Source organism: Mauremys mutica, chromosome 12 (assembly GCF_020497125.1).
Source record: "Mauremys mutica isolate MM-2020 ecotype Southern chromosome 12, ASM2049712v1, whole genome shotgun sequence".
Lineage (NCBI taxonomy): Eukaryota > Metazoa > Chordata > Testudines > Geoemydidae > Mauremys > Mauremys mutica.
The window spans coordinates 65,109,726-65,135,739 of record NC_059083.1 but is presented as its reverse complement, the minus strand read 5'-3'; the positions used below and the strand labels follow the sequence as shown (position 1 = coordinate 65,135,739).

Here is a 26,014-nt window from a genome sequence, read left to right as displayed (position 1 = left end):
ATGGAAAAGGGACCAAGCTGCAAAATCTGGATTCCAAGCCCCTCTCTCCCACCAGCTTCAGTGGCATTTGGATCATTATTACAGATTGAGGTCAGTTTGGAATTAGAGGGTCAGACTCAAAACATTATAAAACACATAACCCAGGCCCATCTCCAGCATTATCACCCGGGACAGGGGTTGTAATGGCCCATTTGCCAGAAATCCATGTCCCTCACTCCTCCACCTGCGTCAATGGTGTCTGCACCGGCAAGGGGAGCAGAGGTGTCAAGAACTGAAAGGGCCATGGAGCCAGAACTCCCCTCCCACCTTGAGGGTGGTCCCTGCAGGTCAGGTTAGGTTTCAGGCACATTGGTGGAGGAAACTTCCCCACTCTCCCCGTTCTCTAGGGACACATATTCCAACACCATGAAAAATCACTTTGGTCTGAGCTGTAGCTGCCTCCTCACTGCATTACTAGCTCAACCATCACCACTCAAGCTTCACCCATATGCCCCGGAGAGGCCCGATATTTAGAGTTTAAAGCCCTACTTAACACGAGCTAGAGATTTGTGTGTGTGGACAGGAGTCAGGGACAGCACGCAAGTTATACCACAAGCTAGCAACTACAGTGAAGACAAGCCCTTACAGAGAAATAAATTAAGAGTAGAAAAGGAAATGTTCTCCCTCTGTTGAAGAGAAAGATCGCCTTAGTAATTATAGTTAGCAGTCAGTGGGAGCTTTGGTCCGGCGAGAGCCCAGGACACCCAGAACTCATTGCACGTACTGCTGGGACAATCAGCCCTGAGCGCTGGCCAAGAACTTTGGAAAAGCAATCCCAGCGAAAGCCTGAGTCACAGCTGCAAAGTACTGAGAGCTGTCATTAATCCAGGGGCAGCTTTTCGGACCACGTCAGGGATAACAATAAACCTCTTCCTCGCCCAAGGTCCCTTTCCTCTTCCTCAGGGCTGTCCTTCACGTTCAAAGGAAGGAAAAAGGGAGTGCTAGAGCGCGCTGGTGAAAGACAACCACGGAGCAACCAGACCCTAAACTCTGCCAGCATCTGCTCGGGGACGGAGACGTGGCGGAGGCAGTGGGGCTAATGGGATGCAGCGACTGCGAAAGGAAAGGTGGCAGACACGCAGTGCAGCAGTGTGCCCCAGCACTGAGCGGAAGGATGAGACACAGCAGCTCAGGGACAAAACTAGCCAGGCCTAGGCCTCTCTACCAACACTGTCCCCACTATCAGCAATATGAATGCGCTTCCACTGCGAACGGGACACGGGCCCATCCACTCTTTTTACGTCACCCAACTGCCAAGAGACTGGGCTCAATCTGAACTCGGAAGCAAAAGGCTCCACAGCCCATTACCCGTCCCCACCTTGCCCCCTCGATCCTCATCTTTCCAACAGTGGAGAAAGTGCTGTTTGGGGTTTGCTCCTGCAGGAAGAGGGGGGTGGGGAGCACAGCTGAGAGCTGTAGGGCTGGGCCAGCTGCAAGCGCCCTGTCTCCTCATTTACATAGTAGAGCTAGTAATGTAAATATTTGGAGTGATGCTGGAATCTGATGTCTCCATTATTGTCTCTGAATTTACAGTATGTCCCGAACCCAGCATTTGGCCGCTGCTGCTGCCCTTGGTCCCACTCCCACGAAAATGGGCCATGTACCCTACAGCAGGGCAGAGGGGGAACCAGAGAATAAATAAAGGGAAGCAGGAAAGCAGAGCCCAGATGACACAGCCAGGCCAGGCTTCACATCCCTTTAACAGCTGCGGTTTTGCTGACACTTGCCAGGCTGAAAGGAGCAGCGGTTCCTAGCCTGGGACAAGACAAAACAAGCTGCTTCCACCGCACTCTACCCACAAGAGGGTTTGGAGGTCAAATAAGCCACCTAGGGGCAAAGCGCAGAGAATAAAATGGAAGAGCAGACTTCAGAGGGCAGCATACCAGGCCCTTGGGGGGGACTCCAAATGGGGGGCTGCAGGGACCTCAGAAGGCAGGGAGCACTCACAGTGTGGGCTCCGAAGATACTCCTCACTTCTGGCCTCGGCCCATTTGCATTGCCCAAGCACCTGCACATTCTGGGCCAGGATGTGCAGCCATAAGCCTCCCCCTCACCCCCCACCCCCACTTCCTCTGAGCTAGTGCAAAGCCGTTCTTAGAGTTCTGCCATTGCTGAACTCACCCAAAGGTGCTGGGATTTCGCCATGTCTGCAGCACTGGAAGCTCCGGGGCCTAGCAGGGTGCCACAGAACAATCCGTGCTTTGTGGTGTATGTAGATGGCTGTAGGCCCCAGGGAAGCAGCCACGCTCCTCACTGCATAGGCTGCCACAACCAGAGACCCTTGGACGATACCACTTCCTAACTAGGGACAAGGCCAGGGCTGTCACCGGAGTCTAGCTCCCACAGGCACAGAAATCCTCTTCTTTCCTCTCCTCCTCCCCTCCCCCAACTTACTTATTCCAAGTGAATTAACTTTACAAACGGGAAAATTCCAGCAACCTGCATGCCCAGGACTATTAGTCACCTGTGCCACCCCAGCTGCTATGACTATTACTAGAGGCTGAAGTCCACAGGCTACTGTAGTGACCAGCTGTTTCCACATCCGTCGGAGACTAGAGATTGGCAAACCAACCTCAACAGAGAAGAAAAGCCATGAGACCCGTACCCAAAACTCAAACAAACCTGAGCAGAGGCTCTTGTGAGATGCAGAAAGGTGCCCTCCCGGCCCTCACAGATACCTCTGCTGCCCTTGATGCCAGCTGAAAGCAGAACTGCTGAAGTACCATGACAGATGGTTTCTGTAGTAATTCTGGCCTAATTAGAGGCAGACAGTGCTGGAAATCTGATGAGAAAGGCTGTTCTTAGGAACATTCTAACCATGTACGCCCACATTTCGAATACCGCATGCAAATCTGGTCACCCCAACTCAAAAAAGATATATTAGAATAGGGAAAGGTACATAGAAGGGTAACAAAAATGAGTAAGGGTATGGAACAGCTTCCATATGAGGAGAGATTAAAAAGATTGGGACTTTTCATCTTGGAAAAGAGACAGCTAAGAGGGGGATATGGCAAGAGGTCTATAAAGCCATGAATGTTGGGGAGAAAGTGAGTAAGGAAGTGTTATTTACTCCTTTATACAACACAAGAACTAGGGGTCACCCAATGAAATTAATAGGCAGCAGGTTTTAAACAAACAAAAGGAAGCACTTCTTCACACAACGCACAGCCAGCCTGTGGAATTCATTGCCAGGGGAAGTTGTGAAGGCCAAAACTGTAACAGGGCTCAAAAAAGTATTAGCTGAGTTCGTGGAAAATAGCCATTGATGGACCTATTGGCCAACATGGTCAGGGATTCAACCCCATGCTCTGGGTGACCCTAGCCTCTGACTGCCATAAGATGGGAATGGACAACAGGACGGATCACTCGACAATTGCCTGTTCTGTTCATTCCCTCTGAAGTACCTGGCACTGGCCACTATCAGAAGACAGGACATTGGGCTGGAGGAACCAGTGATCCAGATTCATCTCCCCACCCATCTCACTACAAAATTAATGAAATCAAGACAAGCAGATGCCCCACAACTCACCTCTTCACCTCCTCCAGTTTGATGCATTTTGGTCCCAAAGAAAAATATTGGCAGGACAAAGGAAAAAATCCAAAAACTAAGCAGGTATGTGATTTCTTCCATTCTTACTGACCAGCTCAGTTGTGCCAAAACATCAGGCATTCCACGAGCCACCTTCTCTTCCCTCCTCTCAAACAGCCACTTCACTTCCCCGTTTTGGGGGAAACGCTTCCACTTTACACCATCTTTTTGCCTTGGATTCAAGAAGACTGTCAAGGGGAAGGTGGAAGACAGAGACAACCCGCAGAGGTCTCATTTGAGGATTATATAAAATCTAACTGGTCAATTTGAGCATTAAGCTTCCTCAAACAGCTGGGGAAGAGGTATTTGTTAGTGTCGGGCACACGTGTACGGCGTCAGGAGTGCAAGAAGGGGCCCATCTCAATCTGATTTGTTGGATACTCTAGGAAATCAAAAGATTGGGGGCAGGGATACCTACTTGCCAAGCCTCCCACCCAAGATTTGTAGATGCTCTGAGATGCACCTTGAAAGATTTTCTAGCATCTACTTCGCTGAACGTGTGCAAAAGAAGCTGGAATAATGGAACTGCTTCAGTATGTAGGGACTTTAGTTAGGTCTTGTCCACACTAAAGGGAAAAGTCGATCTTAGCTATGCAATTTGAGTTACATGAATAGCGTAACTCAAATCGACATAGCTTAGATCTACTTACTGTGGGGGCCACGCTACACAATGTCAATGGGAGACGCTCTCCCATCAACTCCCCTGACTCTTCTCGATCAGGTGGAGTACAGGAGTCAACAGGAGAGTAATTGCGGGTCAATTCAGCAGATCTTCACTAGACCTGCTAAGTCAACCACCGATGCATCGATCGTGACAGTGTGGCTCCTCCGGTAAGTGTAGACAAGCCCTTAGTAGGGCTCACTCCATGCATCGTGATCCCAGATGGATCAGAGCCCATCCCATGGGCCCAAATGCACATGGCATCCAGCCCATGCTCTTGATTGAGTCAGTCAGTTTGGACCCAAATGAAATGTTATGAAGATCTTGTGCACTTCCTCTCCCCCAGCTTTGCACCATCATACTGAGTTCAAGTCACATTCTCCACATAACCCCACAGCCATCCCTTTGGCATACTGCTCTCTAATATTAGCATCATGGCTGATATTCAGCATCTGCAGCATTCAAGCAGCAGCTGCTTCCCGCATGCAGGAAGAATGTGTGCACCAAGTGGCTTAGCATGCATACTCCAGCCATGTGTCCCTATGAGATTCCAGACACTTGCTGAACTGGATTTAGGGAAGAAGTTGGGCTGGATGAGCCCTGGGATCCATTTCTACTTGGGTCCTTTGTCAACATGACCTGGCAGCCTTTTTTTTTTTTTTTTTTAGCTCCCACTGACCAAGGAAACCACCACAGAGGTCGGTTACAATTGGTGGACTTTGCTCAAGTGAAGGCCATGACTGGAATATCAGCGGGGGGATGTAGGGCAGGATAGAGCTGCACTGGCAGAGCTGGGGGCAGGACTGCAAAAGAAGAAAGTGCTGCCAGTTCGAATCGAGGTGCATTGTCAGCTGTTCTAAATTACCTTCCCACGTAATGCCTGCTTCTAGCCAGCTCTGTTGCATTGGATTGTAAAAGCTATTACTTTTGTGAGTTACACATTCTGATTGGTTGTTTTCTTTTTTAATAAAAAGAGCTCTTCTCTGCCAAGTAGCAAACTACACAAGAAGCCACTCTAGTACGTTGGCAGCCCAAAGCCACACTACTTTTGCGCTCTGATTCCGTCAGATTTCACGAGCTCTGCAGGACTAGGCTAGGATGGGAGACTTCCAAGGCCCACTCAGGTACAAGAAGAAGCGGGTGAGTCAGTAAGCAACACTCATCCCGGTGAGTCGGTGCCGATCCGATGTCCCAGCATGGTGTCACTGTGTTGCTGGAGATGAAGTCTTTGGGATGGATTGTAAAACCAAGGATCTAACCACTGGTGACAACTGGAACATATTTTGCATTTTTTGCTGGAGCAAAGGTGCTAGTCCTAGCGTCCTGATCAGATGCTAACTCTGGTAATTGCAGTCTGCTTCCTTACATTACCCTGCAGTTTCAAGTGATTGTGGCCTCATTCCCCATTTGCTGCCATTTGGGTCACGTGTTCGTTAGGAAATCCCATGTTTGGAGCTGATGCTGACCACAACTGATGGCAAGAGTGGAGAAAGGTAAGTTGTACTCAACAGCATGTCCGCTAACTCAACTCCATGAACTTCTAGTGAAGACACACCTTTGTTCATGTGTCATTCAACAACAGCTGTATTCCACCCTAGAGATGGCTGTACTTCACAAATAGACCTCTTTTCTCTCTCTCTCAATAAGGGACATTACTTCAGCAGATAATGTTTGCTCAGTGTTTTGAGAGGCCCCGTATACATGCAAAGTATTATTACATTACTAGTGCCCTGAACTAACCCACCTTGAGTAGCTGCAAATGTAATTCTTAACACTGGTGAGAACCCCCCCACACTTCTCCCCACAGTCAGCAGTTGGATACTCCAGGGATGGGTTCTATAGTGTAACCTGACATTAGGACAGATTCAGGTTGATCCCCATACTGAAAAGCAAGCAAGCAGCACATAGTCATGCTATGCAGTTCAAATGCTGGAAGAGTGTCTCCATACCATACTGCACATATGTATTTATTTCACATTACTGAAAGCTGAGCTAGCTGCAGTGCAGGCCCCTGGGGGCACTGTGGAGCTGGCTGGGCCTGGGGGGGGTTGTTTAGTTTTGTGCTAGTGCTGGGCAATCTATGATGATGATGGAGCTATCTGACAGGGGTGAGGCTGGGGGGTACTGGCACAGTGCAGGTCGGAGCTCACTGTGAGAGGAGGAACTCTTCAGAGGACCTGCCAAAACCTCTGAACTCAGGAGTGTGACTGTGCTGGCCCTGCACAAGTCTTGGCAAACCAGACTCCAAACAATGTGGGGAAGGGGGGGAGAAAATATTTCTCTGCTTATTAAAAGAGACAGAGTCTCTGCCAATCACATACCGGCTATTAAAGTATCCCACGCCATACCTGTTAACCCAACCAATGCTTATAGATGGCCGTGCAACCGCCCAGTTCAAATCAGATCGTTTCCTCCCCACCACCTGGGGCACTGCTCACAGGAGCATGGCAGAGCCACTTTTCCCCCAACCTCATCACAGGGGATGGGGGTTTCCCCACTCTAGCTGATGCTCTGGTTTGGATGCTGGTGCTCATCAAACGGCACTGCAACAACTCGCTTCCCTCCTCCTGAAGACGTGCTTTGTGAAAGGATGCCCACGCCCCGCAGCAGCGGCACTGCAACCCCACCACGCTGGCTCATGAGACGTGGCAAGGCTCCCAGGCGCAAACCTGCACTGCGCCAGGGCATCCCCACCCCCTGAGCAGGGACTCATGTTTGAGTGACAGCCACCTCCCGAGATAAAAGCATGAGCTGCTACGGCTTGAGCTAAAGCGCCCAGGCTGGGGGCTGTAACAACGCCTATCCCCTGTGGACATGCCCAGAACACTCCCGACCAGAGGGTTACACTTGCACCGGGGCGAAGGAAGAGAGGAAGGAATAGCATCCCCTCATGCCAAGCAGCACTTCGCTCCCTTCTGCTACTCTGTAGTTTTAGGTAAAGTGTCAGCCAGCGAGAGACACTAGGAGGGGAACCAGACAGGGATGGCCAAAGGGAACATTTTTTGCAGGGCCGACAGGCCTGCAGTTTGCAAGAACAAAGAGGGATCCAGCTCCCAGAGGACCTGGGGTCTGTGTCACTTGTGATTTTTTAGCCAGATCTTTCACTTTTGGCCCTGGGCACTTATGAGATGCCCGCCCAGAAATCAAACACTAGGCTCACTGTCGATGGGGTTAAGAGAATAACTGGAACTGGCACTACCAGGGTCTCTGCTTGGGATGCCGCCGCAGAGTCGTGACAGCTAATTAAGCTGTGAACCATGAACCTGGATCCCAGATCGGGGCAATGCCAGGACTCTTGGCCAGATGCATCCACAGCTTTCTCTCGGCTTCTCACTACACAGACAGGGGCTGCTGTTTTGGGAACACCCACACTGGCATGAAAATTCTCCCACTTGGGGGGCAGCTCCTTGTCTGGGGGGAACATTCACGTTCTGCAGCTAACAGCCTTCAGGCTCATTGCAGGGCCTTTACCATCTTCAGTTTGTTCTCCGAGTGGAGGATTACTTCAGGCTGCGGACAGATTTAAAGGCAGTTGGGGTGGGTGAAAGGGGACGACTGTAATTACATCAGAGCCTGAGCGTACTTCAGCAGGGATGTGAGTGCAAGTCCCTGAAGGGCAGTTATACGCGCACTAGATGCAACAAAGAGTGGAAAACTGATTGAGCAGTCGGGCAGCTTCGCTCACTCCAAACTTCCACTAGCACTTACTTTGTTATGAGATTGTATTTCCCCCTCTCTCTCACACACCCACCCACCCCTCCCAGCGTGCTGCTGCAGAGACTGGAGTCCTGCAGGGTAAAAGATTGTGGCGGGGGGTGGCCACACTGGGGAGGACGTGCCCCTGATTTTCACAGGAGGGGAAAGATGGTCTTGTGGTTGAAGCACTGAACTAGGACTCAGGGTTCAATTCCCAGCTGTATGTGACCTGCAGCAAGACATGCTGTGCCTCAGTTTCCTCCACTACAACATGGGAATGAAGATATGTCCCTGCTTCGCTGCAGGGGATACAAGACTGAATTCATGAGGGTCTGTGAAGTGCTGTGAAACTATGGCTACAGAGGCCCCAGAAGTATCTAGACAGACAAATCCAAAGCCATGACCCACCCCTGCTCTAGGGCTCTACTATTTCTTGGTTTTCTACAGCCCACTGTGCGAAGCTCAGTTTATTTGGACCGTGGCTGGCTCTTAAGTCCCAGTGCTTCTGGAGGAAAAATGTTGCTTTTCGAGTACTCGCACCATTTTTAGGAAGAACAATCCCCCTGATCTTAAAATCACACCTGTATTCTCCAGGCCCATTCCAGATTAGTCCCTTTGTCCTGTCATGGCCTGTCTCTGGCCTACATGCCTTTCTGGCAAGAGTCCAGACTTGACTAGGTTAGTTCTTTGTGCTCTCCTGAAAAGTCAGCACATTGGGCACATGCCCAGAGCCCTCAGTTCAAAGGCATCCCTCAAAACCCTTCAACGCTCCACAAGGGTCCGAGGGCGAGATACTCCTCCTCTCTCGTATGCTCTCCAGAAGCTCAGGCGGCCACAAAGACATGATGCCGTAACAGGCAGTAGAAATTCTAACCCAGTTCACAAAAGAAGCTTACTCCGGCAGCTCTAGCTATGGCCATCTCACAGCTAACTCCAAGCTGTGCTGGCATTCAAGAGAAGCCAAGGGCAAGCCCTGCGTGTGCTTGGAGATTCACAGCCTTCTCTATTATGTCAGGCATGCACTTCAGACTAAAAAGCTACATAAACAGTAAGAAAAGACAGGAAAAATCCAGCCCGAGGATCTTCCCTTAGCAGATAACAACAGAGTGCAGCACTGAGCTGAACCAAAAACCCCATACACTCAAACTGAGAACAATCATCTCTGAACTCCCCAAAAAGCTGCCAGAGGATGTGAGATGGCAGCTGGCCAGGTTCAGACACCTCCATTTTTCCAGCCTCCCCAGCCCTACCTGCAGAAGCCCGGACAAGTCAACAAGCAGAGCCAATTGCTTCTCACTTTGCTGAAGAAGAGGTCAAACCCTATCCAGTCTGTCCCCTTCTCTCCCGCACCACGTAAGAGGGCCAGTCTCCAGCTGTGGCCAGTGATAGTGACTCAATGCAGCTGTTTCCAGGCGATGGCAACCCCCTTGTTCCCCATGCAGAAGTGAAAAGCTCTTTTCACACCCTGAAAGCACAGCCTGCAACATTTCCCAGAAGAGAAGACGTATGACGTTGGCCTGGCCCTGGGACCCAAAGACCTGGGCTCAGTCCTCAACTCTGCCACATTGGAGGAGCGAACTGGAAGCTAACCCTTTACACACCGCTGGATGAGCGCCAAACCCACAGATCCCATGGCCACACCGGATTCAGCCTGCCTGGTGCTGGTAGGTGCTGGGGACAGGGCCCTAACGGTCACTGCCCCACAGACAAAGAGTGCCTAGCAATCCCGGACTCATCTGCCTGTGGATTCGCTTCGCTGCCCTATAGGAGAACCCAGGGCCAGGAACTCAAGTTTTGCTGAGCACAGATGCTGCTGGAATAGCAAATATTTCCAGGTCTCTTTCTGGCTGGGGGGAGGGGGAGGAGCTGCCAATAATCCCCCTCCCACAAGGACCCAGGAACAGAAGGGCCCCACTCCCTGCACTGCCAAGGAGGCTGCCCCAGACACAACTCAACAGGAGGTTGGAGGGAGGGAGGCGACGCTGGCTCTTGGATTCACCCCGTCCGCAGATGGCTGGAGCTTGGAGGGGTGGCAAGCCCGGCCCGAGCAGGCACAACGGCGAAGGAGACTCAAAGACCGGGGGGGGGGGGTTAGTTGCCAGCTGTTGCCCTGCCCCCTTGAGAGCCCGGCCTCTGCTGAGGCCTTCGGGCGCACAGAGCCCCCCAGGCAGCTGCAGCCCTGAGACCCTCCCGGGGACTCCGCCTGCCACTCACCGGAGCTAGCGACCCCCTGCCCTGCGCCACCCCCCGCCGCCCCCAAGAGGAGAAAGGGGACCCGCTGCCAGGGCAGCCCCAGCCCAGCCCAGCCCGGAGCGTCCCGGCCGAAGCGCCCACTTGGAAACTAACCAGCGCGCAAGCGGGCCCGTGCGCTCCCCCAGCCCAGGAGCCAGCGACTCCCCCCTCCCCACGTCCCGGCGGATCCCCCCAATCCAGCCTCAACCCAGGCGCTGCCTCCTGCGGCTGCTTCTCCCCCTGCGCACCGGGGGGGGGGCGGGGGGAGACCGCAGTATCCCCCCAGCGCTGAGGGGGACCCCCCGGCAGGGCTCGGGCGCTGCCCCGCGGCGCAAGCTCCTACCTTCGAAGTCGGAGATGATGCCCTCCAAGTGCGCGTTCACCGCCGGGTCTGACATCGCGGCGCGCGGCCCCCACCACCACCCCCTCCCCAAATAAAGCCCCCGGCCGGGGGTGGCTGCGCGGCGGCCAAACTCCTGCCGAGCCCCGGGCCGGCCCCGCAGCTGGGTTCGCCGCTGAGCTCGCCGGAGCCCCTCTGGGCCCCCCTCCCGCTCGCAGGCTCGGGCTGAATGAATGGAGGAAGGGCAGAGGCAAGGAGCCCTCCCCGCTCGCTCTCACACACCCAGGGCACAGCCCCAGCCCGTGCGAGCGCAGCCCAGCCTCCCCTCCTCGCACTGGCTGCTCGGCACGCCCGTCAAACCTGCCTCCCGGCTCGGGGATCGGGGGCAGGCAGCCGCCCCGCCGCCCTCCGGCCCTTTGGAGAGGGGCAAAAACAGAGCGGGAGAAAGTGCAAGCGAGTCGTGCCGGTGTTGGCCCACACGCTGTGCGAGGCGAGCCGGCTGGGGCGGGCTAGCGGGGACCCCGGAGCTCATCTGGGTAGAGCTGGGGTGAGGCTGCTACAATTGGGGGCGCCCCTCACGCACTCCCAGCCACCGGGAGAAATCACCTTCTGCCACTATGGACAGGGAACAGGCCACCCTGCAGCCCCTTTCCGGAGGGGGGGACCCTCATTCGCTGTGCCAGTACTGACACAGGCTGTCCCCACTGCTTCTATACCCCCCTCTTCATTTCTCCCAGCCTCCCTGTATTTCCACACTTCTCCCCACCACTTCCGCCTCTACTCCTCTCCGTCCCTCTTTGTTTCAGGTTTGAGCTACTCGCACCAGTAACTAAAATGGGTTTAGACACTGATTTAACCGCCTGTAGTTAAACCGGTGCGATTCCCTTATGCGGATACTCTTACATCAGTTAAGTTCAGGGGAATAAGCTACCCTGCTATAACCAGCTTAGCCGCAACCACGCTGGGGGAGGATGGTAGAAAACCCTAGCCACCAGAGAATGAGTTCAGTCAGGGCAAGCAATGGGTGTAGAGTGGGCCTTAAGGACTGGGATGATTTAGTTGATTTAGTTGGGTTTGGTCCTGCTTTGAGCAGGGGGTTGGGCTAGATGACCTCCTGAGGTCCCTTCCAACCCTGAGATTCTATGATTCTATGACTGTACCAATTCAGTGAGTTAAACCAGTGCAACTTTATCGTTCATAGACAAGGCCTCATGCTTTCCAACCTTCTTTGGATTACACAGGACCTTCTTCCTTTGCTTTACCTCCCCAGTTCTCCCTTGTACTCCCTCCTCCAACAGCGTCACCTGCTGTGCCAGTAACGGCCTTTCTGTAGGAGAGACCCTTATGATCCACTCACTCTAACTGGTTAGACTATGCCCATCACTATAGCATCAGTGCATGTTCCTGCAGCTGATCAGAGATTGCTACAGAGCAGTTAGACATCATCATGCTGCATCTCCCTGGGGACTGTCTCTTCCGCAACTGGGTGGTTTCAGACTGATAGAAGCTGCACCCGGGCTCCAGGGCCAGAGTATGACTCCGTTTTGTCACTCTCTGTCTCCCCTCTTCTCGGATTGTGCATCTCGCCCCATCTGAATGTTGCCCCTCCCCTTCTGCTTTCTCCTTCCAGCTGTGACTTAGATACTACAACCTTTACTCAGACTGGGTATAACCGTATATGTAACCCCAGAGAAGGCTACTACTTAGCACGTTCTGTTCCATTCTAGGTAGAGTCTTACACTGAGCTCTTCACCCCGTAGCATCTGAGTAGGGGTGGCAGAATCTGGCCCTCTGTCTTGTCATTGTCCCAACCAATGATTCCCCCAGAATTGTTTTGACTGTGCTACCCTAACCCACTGAATTTGTTCAGAGACAGTAGCAGGAAAAGTAGCATAAAACAGACCCAATGTAACTCTTTTTCTGCTAGGCCATGAGGGAAGCAATGTGAAAAGGAGCAGGCTGGGTATAACCCTCCATTGCTGCAATAGGGGCGCATCTGCAGATTTATTTTATTTTTAAATTTTTAATGACTTTTTCCCCCCAAACACCGAAGAGACTTGTCCTAGCACATGGGAACCCAAAAGCAAAACGGACTGGCCCAAAGCTGTCTACAGCTACGGGAAATCCAAAAGGCAAATGAGTAAAGGGTGAAAAGCACAGCTTATTTCCACTGCTGTTCAATCCAGGACTTCATTGAGTGATGTTCAGTTGCCGATTTGATGACATTGGTTGTGCCCTAGCATGTAACAGGGCAGACCACATGAACCAAACAAATGGATCGCCCGTCTAGATTGGGTATTTAACACTGCTGTTTTTAAGCCATATGAAAGCAGCAGCAGAAAAGGTGATTTGTTTTTTACCCAGTTTTAATAATCTGAAGTTACATGGAAGGACTTTCTTAAAAAAAAGAAAACCATGATTGTTTAAACAAGCTGACTAATGCACCCTTTAAAACAGCAATACGGTATTTTAAGCTACAAACAGCTTGTCAGACATTACAGCCTCCCTTTAAAAAGAATAATGCTCGTGTCTTGAATTCTTTACACGGAACTGGTAAACCACAAACAGTTCAGAGAGGTTCGCACTTTGCCTCCTTGCCATCACAGGTTTAAAAATAATGTAGATGCTTATTGCAGTGATAACGTGAGATTGCTCAAAAATACGTGAGTGCAACTTTCTTTGGAAGTCCACGTTAAATTAGCCCAGTTATACATTCCAAGTGCGCTAGACAATGGCATGAGCTCACATGGGTTTACAGCTCGAATTGCCTTTCTTGTGATGCTAATCTCACATCCTTAGTGGGCCCTTGCCATTTGCAGATCTACACTGAGTCTTTGGGGAAAGGAAACTATTGTTACATTATACAGAATCCAACGCTGCTGACCTGTACCAGTGGCCTTGGCACCAATTTTGAAAGGAAGCTTGTGCTTCCTTCTTGTATGGTGCTAAAGTGCAGAGGTTATATCCACAATCCATTTTAAGTGGACAAAAAAAGCCCAAACACAGAGTCGGAGATTTACAATTGGCTAGTATAAGACAGTGGTTTTCAACCTTTGTTTCATATGCAGACTCCTAAAAGATGTCATATGGAGGTGCGGACCCCTTTGGAAATCTTAGACATTGTCTGCAGACCATGGATCCAGGTTGAAAACCATTGGTAGAGAAATGTTGCCTTGCTAAGACTGATGGAGAATTCTCCCAGTATTGGGAGCTGTATAACCTGAGTTAGATTGAGATGAGCACTGCTAATGGGCATAAGCCTCTGGTGAATTGTCATGATGGGGGTGGGGCTGGAATACAAATAAAAAATAAAGTGAGCAAGCAAAGAAAGAAAAAAAATACGGAAGGAAAACAACCCATGGCCCTCCGAGGGGCTGAATAGTGCCTGTGAACCATACAGTGCTCTCACTCCCACTGAATTCAGTGTGAGAGGAGACTGCTGAGACCCTCAGTGAGCTCGGTCCGTTGTCTGGAGTCTGATGTTACCCTCCGAAATACGTCACCCAGGCAATAGTGTTGTGCTGTGATGAAATCTGTGTTTTTGAGATGGGGAAGGGGTCAGGGAATAGGGAGTGAACTAGCTAGTGGAAAAACCTGCTAGTTCGGTACATTTTTAATGCCAGTTATCTCAGTGACAACAGAGCCAGAGCCTGGACTCATAGCTTCTCTGGGAAATACACCTCTTGTGATACAGAGGGAAACAGCTTCCAGAACAGAGATAGGCACAGGGAGATTCCATAAATACAGAGATAGGGGAAATGAAGTCATCAGCAGGAAATCAAAACCCTTTCTCTCTGTTTATTTGGTAAAATGATACCTATTGTGGAGGAAATGGGAAAATTTCCACTGCCTCACACTGCACAACCTGGGCCAGGGGGAGAGGTTTGTATGGCCACATTGCAACTTGTTGCTTTCCAGATGATTCCTTTTTTTCCCTTCCATTCCCTTAGAGAATTACTTTTTATATAAGGCTGCTAAATGCCATCTGTTCTATTAATAGCACACTGAGTGGTGCACAGAAAAGGAATATTAGAAAAGCTAACATGGCATGCAGCCTACTCAGACTTGGGGTATGCCTACACTGCAATTAGACTGCAGCAGCTGGCCCGTGCCCGCTGACTTGGGCTAAAGGGCTGTTTAATTGCAGTGTAGATGTTAGGGTCCCTCCCTCACTGCAGGGTCCTAGAGCCCAGGCCCCAGCTGGAATGTCTCCACTGCAATTAAACAGCCCCTTAGCTCAAGCCCGAGTCAGCTGGCATGGGCCAGCCACAGGTGTCTAATTGCAGCATAGACATTCCCATAAACATTGAATAAAACCCTAACTGATAATGCTTGTGTGGGTTTGATTTAATCTGTGAGGAAAGTGACCAACATCTGAGCTAAGGCTGCTGCTATCACTAGCACAGGGGTGTGAGAACAGTGAGTGAATTATATACCAGATGGGCTGTAACAACTGGGCACAATGAGAGGACTGGAGAAGGAAGAGGTGGCTTTCATTTGGAATGGTTTTGCTTTTGTTGGGTTAAGATATAGAGCTGTAGATTCTTAGCAGACTTGATACCTCCTCTCTTCCTCCATACAGCTGTCCTCATCTCTTCCTAGTTTCCAATCTGCCCCTAAACTCCTTGAATGTCAGATTTATTCCTGTGGTCTCCCAAATCTACCTGGTCTGCTAGGATTGATGGGAAGGGTGACTTTGTCTAATGGGCAAACTCAGCTATCTTAACATAATCTCAGCTATGCGGTTGCTTTGCATCAGTCTGCACCACAGAAGATATTGAGGAGATGGGTACCCCACATCTAATCTTTGCTGGTAATAAAGATGAGGTGCTGTCAACAGATCACTAGGCCCAGATGAGGGCATCTAGAGCTGTGATGGAATTTGGAAATGAAGAGACTGAGGTGCTAACCTCGATATGCAATCCCTCATTGAAATCAACTACCAGGATAGCAAATAGCAAAATAAATAAATAAAATGCTAGGGATGAGCAAAAAGGATTGGATACTCATGTTTATGGATAACAAGAATATCCAGATTTACAATAGTAAATATTATAAAACTAACAGGAGTTTTAGAAGGGAGGTAAATGCTCATGCCTTAGCAAAATCCAAATGCTAGCTGGCCGGGGTTAGGAGACAGCTTTCCCTGGGGCAGTTTATCCCATCACTGCCTCTCCCCCAGTGCACCTTCTTCTGAAGCACCTCTTACTGACAACTGGCAGAGTCAGAATTCTGGACTGGATGGACCTTGGGTCTGATCCATTATGGCACTTCATATATTTGTGGAATTTAAGACCAGAAGGGGTTCTCAAACTGGGGGTTGGGACCCCTCAGGGGGTCACGAGGTTATTACATGGGGGGTCGCGAGCTGTCAGCCTCCACCCCAAACCCCGCTTTGCCTCCAGCATTTATAATGGTGTTAAATATATAAAAAGTGTTTTTAATTTATAAGGGGGAGTCTCACTCAGAGGCTTCCTATGTGAAAAGAGGTCACCAGTTAAAAAGTTTGAGAGTCACTGACCTAGTCTGACCTGTATAGCACAGGCCATTAAATGACACTCAGTTACCCCTGTATTGAGCCCAATAACTTGTATTTGGCTAAAGCATCTTCCAAAAAGAAGCCAGTATCATTCTCATGCACACCATATCTGGAGCAGATGTTGTGATGGCCAAAATTATAACAGGGTTCAAAAAAGAATTAGATAAATTCATGGAGGATAGGCCCATCAATGGCTATTAGCTAAGATGGTCAGGGATGCAACCCCATACTCTAGGTGTCCCTAAGCCTCTGAGCGCCAGAAGTTGGGAGTGGATGACAGGGGATGGATCACTTGATGATTATCTGTTCTGTTCATTCCCTCTGAAACACCTGGCACTGGCCACAGCTGGAAGACAGGATACTGGGCTAGATGGATCATTGCTCTGACCCCATATGGCCGTTTTTCTGTGGTAATATCAACTCCCTCCTCCTACTTACTACTCTCCTATTTATACATCCAAGGTTTGCACTAGCCCTTTTTTGCCCCATTCTATAGATATGGCCTCTATTCCTTGTTCCTAAGAGTATGACTTTGTCGTTGACTGCATTAAAACACATTTTGTTTGGATGGGCCCAGTTTACCAGGCAATCCAGATTGCTCTATATGACGGCCCTGTCTTCAGCATTATTTACCATTCCACCAAGCTTTGTGTCACTTGCAATGTTCCTGCATTATGATGTTTCACAAGCCCCAGAAGCAAAATAAAGGAGCCGAGTTAAAACTAGTATAATCCAGCATAACATAAAAACATAAGAACGGCCATACTGGGTCAGAGCAAAGGTTCATCCAGCCCAGTATCCTGTCTACCGACAGTGGCCAATGCCAGGTGCCCCAGAGGGACTGAACCTAATAGGTAATGATCAAGTGATCTCTTTCCTGCCATCCATCTCCACCCTCTGACAAACAGAGGCTAGGGACACCATTCCTTACCCATCCTGGCTAATAGCCATTAATGGACTTAACCTCCATGAATTTATCCCTTAATATCTGGGACAAAGCAGCAGCTCTGAGCCTCGTTCTCCATAGTAGAAGTCCTTTGCTCATGCTGTCCCTACTGTCATGAACTGGGTGCCTCAGGCTCTCTTCAAATGCTTTCTCCAGACCTGTCTTTTCTCCCTGGCCTATGACTCCCAGCTCTTCTCTTAAAAAGCAACCAATCAAATCTGACCACTTAAATCAGCCAGTTCTTTTTGTGATCAGTCATTCTCCCCCAGACTTAGTCTTCACTGGCTCTCTAGCCCTGCCATGCTATAGTTACAGATGCTACCTGTAAATTGTATTATAATCTACATACTTTACAAGGATAACTGGATTTCCTGATAAACTGGAAACTTTCCAGTTTGGCAAGGCATCCCACTGACCAAGCCAGCTACATTAAGACCAATATAAAGAAAATCTCAGTTGCAATATCATCAGTTGGCTGGCCAGCAACCTTCCTACACAGCAAACTTTCCCCCCTGGTTCCTCTGAATTCAGGGGCCCATCTGACTCTGAGCTGGGCCCCAACATATCTCCAATTTCCCCAGTCAATTGTGTGCATCCTCGCTCATGCTGGAGGCGGAGTTTTCCAAATCCCATGGCAATCTTCTTCCTCAGAAGCAGTTAGTACTGGCCAGTGTCATTAATTGGATATGGGGCTAGATAGATCTCTGGTGTCATGCAGGCTGGACAATTCCTGTGCTCCAGATCCTGCAGCTGCACAGGGATGGGGAGGAGATGCCAGGGACCATGGCATGGCAGAGGACTGCCCAGACAGCTGTATTATAAAACAGGGGCAGGGAGGAGTGACACGTCACACTGAGAGTACGCTCCCTTCTCTAAACCCTTCGGAGTTCCCCCTTATCGCTCTCACAGTCTGCTCCCACCTCGAATGCCAGGCTCAGTTCAGTGGATGGCCTGAGTCATTGTGGCTAAATGAATCCTGGAGGCATGTTTTTAAAATTATCCAGCAAACCGTAGCAGATAATTAATCCGCATCTCCCTCTTTTTCCTCCCCTGGCTCTAATTAGAAAATGGAACCCTTTGAGGGGACCCGCCGTTCACATCGGGCAGTCAGACGCCTCCCCTGCTGAGCTGAATCTGCAGCTGTTCCATGATGAATCAGCCCTCAACAGCTTTCCAGGCCAGGGCTCCCATTCCATAGGATTCAGAGAGGTAGCCATGTTAGTCTGTATCAGCAAAAACAACGAGGAGTCCTTGTGGCATCTTAGGGTAGGTCTATACTTACTGCGCGGGTCGACGTGGAGAGTTCGACTTCTCGGAGTTCGAACTATCGCGTCTAATCAAGACGCGATAATTCGAACTCCCCACGCGCTCCGGTCGACTCCGGAACTCCACCACCGCAAACGGCGGTGGCGGAGTCGACCTTGGAGCCACGGACTTCGATCCCGCGGCGTCTGGACGGGTGAGTAGTTTGAACTAGGGTACTTCGAGTTCAGCTACGCGAATACGAACTTGCGTACCTTAGTTCGACCCCCCCCCCTTAGTGTAGACCAGGCCTTAGAGACTAACAAATTTATTTGAGCATAAGCTTTCCTGGGCTAAAACCCACTTCATCAGATGCACAGAGTGGAAAATACAGTAGCAGGTATTTACACAGTACATGAAAAGATGGGAGTTGCCTTACCAAGTTGGGGGTCAGTGCTAACGAGACAATTCAATTTCCATAGGAAGAACACACCAGCCTCTGCCCTGCAGGGAGAAGGCTGGGGCTCAGAACGCTCTATAGCTCCCCCTATGGCTGATGCAGGAGCAATGCTGCCCGATCCATCCTGTCTGCTTTGGTCAGAACAGTGGAGTGAAGTGGAAAACCAAGGAGAGAGGGGGATTTTTAACTGTCAGGGGGCAGAGGCATGAGGAGCCCAGGTGACTTCACTGCTCCTTAGCTGCTCTCCCTCACCAATGAACTCTGGAAGATAGAGCCAGCACACAGGAAAGCTTTCCTGCCCATTCCAGCCCCTAGCCAGAACTAGGATCCCTACCAAATCCAGTGCAGTGAATGCAAACACACACATCATCCCATGGAATCTTAAGCCAGCTGCTTAGGGAACAGGGAAGGAAAAGTTTGCAACTTCCTAGAGAAGGAAGGAAGGAGTGTCATTAAATTGGGCTGGGCTTCCTTTCTAACTGGGCTTTAAATGCCGCTACGGTCAGTGAAGTGACTACAAAACTGGCCATTGTCCATGCATCTATGTGCTCAGGTTTCCGCCACAAAGTTTCGGCTCACAACACCCCTAGGAAGAAGCCTCCTGTGATCTCCCTTTTACAGGTGGGGAAACTGAGGGAGAGTGTGTTCGTGGCAGAGATTTTCAAATGGGGTCAGCACATCAGCTGCATCTGGGTGGGGAGCTCTTCCGAAAATCTGATCCTTATTCAGGTATCTACATGGAGCTGAGCTTTTTGGAAAGCCTGGCCCTGGCTGTGGGTGCTGAGCATTTCAAAACCTGACCCTGATCTCCTTTGAAACTCAAGACCCAGGAATGAATTTAGCCTGAAACAAAACATGTGCTACTAAAATACAGTTACAGCAAGAAGAGTGACTCTATAACAATGATATTTATTTTCCATCAGTGTTTCCAGATCAAATTTGCTCACTTAGTCAGAGAATCAAGCTGTGCCTTTTCTCTTCCATGTGTACATACATGCACACCTGATCCTGCCAACAATATGCCAAGGCCCAAATCCTCCTCTTGTGCAACTTGGAATAACTCCCTTGATTTCAATGGAGTCGCTCTGGATTTACACTGGTGTAATTGAGATGAGAATCTGACCCTAAACCTATTCGCTTCAGCAGGATTTACACTGGATTTACATGGTATAAATGAGACTGGCGTCTGGAATTCAGACTTGAGTCTCGGTCTTGCTATCCATACGCAGGCAAAACTCTTTTTGACCTGAATGGCAGTTTTCCCATCTCAGGACTGCAGGATTGGACCCTGAGCTGTCAGTTCTGTTTAACAAGAGCTTGCCCTGCTGCAGCTACACTGTCTCTGGCAACAGAAACCTTGTTTGTGCCAGCAACCTGAGCATATGTGACACGGAAGATGCGGGGAGCACATGGGCCCAGTTTTACAGACTATCATAGAACACATGGGGGTCAGCAGTAGCATGCCAGGGGGCAGGAAGAGTGGCCTACAGCCCAGTGGGCTCCATACAGGAACTCTGCTGCTGACACGGACACGAAGCGCCCCCCCTCCCCAGGCGACGCTCCCAGCAGCACTCAGAGCCTTATTGACCTGAATGAGCAATTTGTCCATTTACACAGAGCGACCCGTGTGCACTTAATGAGTTTGCTATTGACCACACGGACCTCATGCTGCAAACACATGAGTCACTCATGGCATCGGTGTCAGAGCCCAGCTGGAAGCATTTCACGTGGAGCCGTCAATTCCGGCTATTGTGTGCATCGAGGAGCTGGGAAACAAAAACACTGTCCGAAGCCTGTGCTGAGGGACATGCTGATCTCCCCAGCTTTGCCAGAACACGGACACTCCAGCAGAGCCAACGCGGCAGTGATGACACAGCATGTTCGCTGCCTCCCTTAGCCCAAGAGAGACCTGCACCGCTAGGCTACTGGCTTAGGGAGGGGGGAAATAGGCTAAGGATACCATTGCCATGCCTCTTGGGGGGTAGGTTGGGAGACTTAAGTGCTTTGAGATCCTTGAATGGAAGGGGGAGTGGAAATACCAGTTAGGATTCTATCTACCCAAAGGTAGAATAAGGTCAGTCTGAAACTCTCCTCCATCTTGTTTATTTTCAGCTCAGCGCTCGTTATAAAAGTTCCGTTTAACGTGCAGCCTTATTGGAGGGTGACTTTTCACAACAAAGGCCAAGTGTGCTCTCCAACAAGGGGAACTAGCTGACAATGCATCGTGCTGTGTGCATAGAAATAACATAGGGGCTATCCTACATTACAACACACAGGTGCAAAACTCAGCAGGACCAGGACACTTGAACCCAGAGGTCCGAACCCTTCCTTGGCCCCTGAGGAGTTTAACTCTCTCTCTCTCTCTCTCTCTCTCTCTCACACACACACACACACACACACACACACACACACACACACACACACACACACACACACACACACACACACACACACACGTCGCCCCTCGCAAAGCCTTCCCATGCAGCTGTCAGAGGCATCTGACTCTGTCAGAAGTGGCTGGGCCGTTATCTTGAGCAGAGGAGATGTCCTCACATTCCCAGCAGGAGATATTGTGCATGTCTCTCTGCTCCTGGAGGGAAAGGACAATGGGGTGGGGGGGAACGTTAGTTTGGGACCCTGGTCCCCAGAGAAGCAGGCCACTTTGGTTACTGAAAACTTCCCGGCAGCCCCTAATTAGAGAGGGCTCGGAGGAAGAAATGAGCCAGTGTAACACCCATGCTTTGCTGCCAGATGTTTCTCCCTCTGCTTTGCAGCTGGTCTCTAGCTCAGAGCTTCCGAGCTCCTTCCTTCAGGATAAGGAGGTGATGTAGGAAGAAGACGGCTATCCATGCTGAGGTGCTGCAGAGATTACCCTTGGCTACTCCGGCTTACACAACAACCCTGGCCCCTATCTCTCCTCCCACATACACAGCCTAGTCTTTCCTCTCTCTGCCTGTCTGTCGCCCACCCTTCCCTCTGCGCTCCTTCTCAAGTTACACCAGGCTGCTAGGCGGTAGTGCAATGCTCTTTTCCTATCCAGCTGGGTATGTCATTCCAGAGAGCAGCACACAAACCAGCCGAGGAGTCAGCCTGTAGAGATGCTGCCCCGGCAGCTCCTTCAGCAGTGTGCTTGTGACCTTTTCAACCCAGAACTTTTCCAGTCATAAATACGCCAGCAAATGGCTGGAGAGTTTCCTCTTTTATGGCTCCCTACTGCTTTGCCATGAGGCTGTTTCCAGTGGTTCCTGCTACATACACCTTGGCTTCTCCCCACCCTGCAGAGGCTCCAGTGATGTTCCAAGCCCCACATGGCATCTGTCGGGACCATGAAGATCTTAGACACAAACTGCAGGCTGCCTGATCCAAAGCTTGAGTCAATGGGAGTGCAATTGGGTGGAGCAGGCCCTGAGAGCGATGGTGTCTCCTCAACCGCTTTTCCTTAAAGATTTTTTTTAGAAAAAAACATCCAAAGAGCCGATAAGAACAATTCCTCAGTTATGTACCCACCCAGCTTCCTCTGCAAGAGGCAGACAGAATAAAGTTACAAGGCAGGGTACTATCATGGTAGCTTACTAGCTTTACCTTAGTAAGAAAGTAAAAAAAGCAAGAGTAGGGGGAAAAAAGTGAAAGGAAGAGAAAAATAAATCAATCTTTCCTCTCCTGCAGGCACCCTCCCACCCAAGATCTCCAAGGCCTTTTCAAACACTCATGAAGCAAACCTCCTAGCGCCTTGCTGAGAAACAGTCTGATCCTCCTTAAGCAGATTGGGGAAATGAGGTGCAGGGAGGGTTTGTTCTGTGTTTGTACAGCACCTAGCACAATGAGGTCCTGGACGTGGGCTCTTAGGCCCTGCTGCAATATAAATACCCATAATCGAGTGACTTGCTCCAGGCTGCTCAGTAGAGCCGAATCAGAAATCAAGTCTCCTGATTTTCAGTCCTGTATTTTAATCACTAGACTGTACTTCCCCTCTGCAAAACAGTGTGAGGCCAGATAAGCAAAAGGAACAGGGTTAGTGTGGGAAACTGTTACATATGGTGCTGTGTATAACTCTTCACGGTGGTGCCAGACCATCAACATCCGCCACTCCTGGTAGGGACCGGTATCAGTAAGAACCAAATGCCCGTCGTAATACAGCCTCTTTACCTGCCCGTCAGAGTGTGCAGCCTGTCGGTTCATTCATGCCCTCTGGTTAACACCACATTACCCCACTAGTTCATCTGCAAATGTCTTTCACCTGCAACTGGGCACACCTGCCTCACAAAGTGCACAAGCAGCTGCTGAGTGCCCTTCAGCTGTTTAAAATCCTGCAGCATGAGGGAGATTCCTGGCAACCACTGAACTTTGCTCCGCCTCCAGTCCAAACTAGCACCGAACCACGGTGCGTGCATCATTAGGAGTGCGGTGATAAGTACCTAGATAGGCAGGATCCCAGCAATCCACACAGGCCGGCCAATCCCTCCAACACCTCTGCTCTGCACTTGTACACCTACGCCCATCCCCCCTCGAAGGAAAGTGAGTCTTGGAAGCCTTGTCAGCACAGAACTTCCGCACCCACGCTAAGCAAGAGGAGCTAGACTATTTCCTCTCCCTTGCAGCCTCTTGAATCTTTGCTCTCTGGTGCAGCCAATGTCTGTGGCATTGGAGCGTCAACTTCCTTCTGGCACTCAGCCAATGGTGAAAGCCAGCCTTCGCCCTGCACACTTCTTGTTATGAGTGTCCTCGCTCCAGCCGCTGCACAAGTAACATCTGTCAAAGAGTCTATCAGTCAGAAGCTGGTGTTCACTGATACTGGATGTGGACAAAGGCAAGTGGTCCATGATGCTGCGGGTGCAGGAAGCCATGGGGCATGTCTGATAAATGTAGGGTTACCAGATAGCAACTGTGAAAAAAACAAGACAGGGAGTGGGGGTAATAGGCCCCTATATAAGAAAAAGTCCCAAAAAACGGGACTATCCCTTTAAAAATGGGACACATCTGGTCACCCTAGATAAATGGCTTGTACAATAGGATCTCAGAGTTACCAACACCAGGGTTATGAACTGATCTGTCAACCACACACCTCATCTGGAACTGGAAGTACGCAATCAGGCAGCAACAACAAAAAGCAAACACAGTACAGTGCTGTGTTAAATGTAAACTACTAATAAAATAAAGGGAAAGTTAAAAAAAGTTTTGACAAGAGAAATAAACTGTTCCTGTGCTTGCTTCATTTAAATGAAGATGGTTAAAAGCAGCATTTTTCTTCTGCATAGTAAAATTTCAAAGCTGTATTAAGTCAATGTTCGGTTGTAAACTTTTGCAAGAACGACCAGAACGTTTTGTTCAGAGTTACCAACATTTCAGAGTTACAAACAACCTCCATTCTGGAGGTGTTCCTACCTTTGAAGTTCTACTGTATTTTTGCTTGGGTGGGCATGACACATTGTGCCCATCTAGGCAAAAATACAGACCATTTAGCAGGCCAGCCAATGGTCAATGGAGGGGACCCACAGGGGGAAGGAGAATACTTGATGATCTGGAGAAGGAAAAACTATACTCAGGAGAAAGCATGTTCCCTGTGGCCTGGGACTGTAGTCTAGCCAGGGCCGGCTCTGGGCACCAGCAAACCAAGCACGTGCTTGGGGCTGCACATTTTCAGGGGCAGCATTCCAGCCATTTCTTTTTTTTTTTTGCTTCGGATGGCAAAAGCCCAGAGCCGGCCCTGGCAGCAGCAGCGCGTCATGTGCATAGGGCGCCCTGGGGCTGCTGCGGTTCGCGCCGTGTGGGAGCAGCGCCCACACCTTGTGGCTGGGCTGGGCAGGCTCCAAGAGCCCAGGGCTGGGGTGGGGGGCAGATTGTTTTGCTTGGGGTGGCAAAAAACCTAGAGCCGGCCCTGAGTCTAGCATGGTGACTTGGGACCTGTCTGCAGGGTCCCCTGAGTCCCAGGTTAGAGCCCTAACCACTGGCTCACCCTTCCTCCCGCCAAACAGAAAAGGTTGTAGGGAGTTGAGTCCCGCATGCATGTAGACGTGAAGCTATGTCCAAGCAAACCTCCCAGATGTGCCCACTCTTCCAGCCTTCTGTGGTAAAGGAGACAGGCACCGTTTATAAAGGGAGCGGAACTGAGAAGCACGTGCTAGCCAGACCGCATTATACTAATGGGCTGGTTCCATACTTCTCAGCTAACGGGCTCCCCAGGCAGCAGTAAGGCAGTAATCCACTCTGCATGGCCAGTGGAGCAGGGCCAAACCCCGCGCATGCCGAGGTGTTGCTATCCAGCTCTGACTCCGAGTAGCCCCTCCACGGGACGTCAGAGATGACGAGACCCAGGGAAGAGTAGGGACACCAAGAGTGAAGCTGGCTGCACGTCTCCCCGGATTGTCAGGTCACAGGGCAGTGATCTTTGCTTTTGACTGGCTTGTGAAGTGCATCACGCGCCTAGGGTAATATTTATACAACTGGCCGACTCTGCGCAGTGCCACAGGAGTATAATGTCCATGGTCCGAGGTGATTTTCCTTGGAGGCCCCCGGCAGCCCTGTCCCAGTCTTCAGGGGACTCCCCCACCCCCAATCCACACACACACAGACCGATCCACCACACCACCTGCTCTACAGCTTAGGCTACTCTTTCCTGTTGAGAACAAATTCTTCTCACTCAGAGACTCCCATTTCAGCACTCGCAGCCCCCACCAAACGGGGGCAGGGTGGTACCGAGAGAGAATCAAACCCAAGACTTCCGCATAGTTGTGCTAAGGGCTTGGCTGCCACCAGTTCCGACTGTTCTGGTTTTCTGCTCGCGGAAGCTCTTCCACTGGCACGAGCAGCTTTCTGCACATGCAAGAGCGAGGGGCTGTGGAAGCTGGCTCCCATAATGCAGAGGGGATCCTAATAAAGGTTCGTGTGCTGTGAGATGACTGGCGGGGGTGGGGGTGAAGTGGTACCCAGGAACCAGAAGGTCCATTGCAGCATTTCCCCTGCAGCGGGGAAGGGAAGAGTATAGAGCATTTGAGATGGAGGGAGGCAGATCCCTGAGCTATGTGGGGGATTCGGGAAGCGATGGAGGATGGCGGCGCCTGGGGCATGTGAGATGGAGGGAGGCAGAGCACTGAGCCAGGCAGGAGATTCGGGAAGCGATGGAGGATGGTGGCGCATGGGGCATATGAGATGGAGGGAGGCAGAGCACTGAGCCAGGCAGGAGATTCGGGAAGCGATGGAGGATGGCGGCGCATGGGGCATATGAGAGGGAGGGAGGCAGAGCACTGAGCCAGGCAGGAGATTTGGGAAGCGA

The 26,014-nt window shown here is 50.6% G+C and overlaps 1 protein-coding gene across 4 annotated transcripts in view; it reads right to left on the bottom strand.

Moving 5' to 3' along the window:
* The window catches only part of SEPTIN9 (septin 9), a 260,626-nt gene that overhangs the window by 136,689 nt on the left and 97,923 nt on the right, over window positions 1–26,014 (bottom strand). Inside the window, exon 1 of one of the 4 annotated variants that reach the window (XM_044983496.1) lies at window positions 10,561–10,779. The exons of the other annotated variants lie outside the window; for them this stretch is intronic. Within the exon in view, the coding sequence (XP_044839431.1) occupies window positions 10,561–10,615 (55 nt within the window). The 5' untranslated portion in view covers window positions 10,616–10,779. Of the gene's footprint in view, window positions 1–10,560; window positions 10,780–26,014 lie in introns of those variants that run through there. 4 annotated transcript variants of the gene reach the window in all.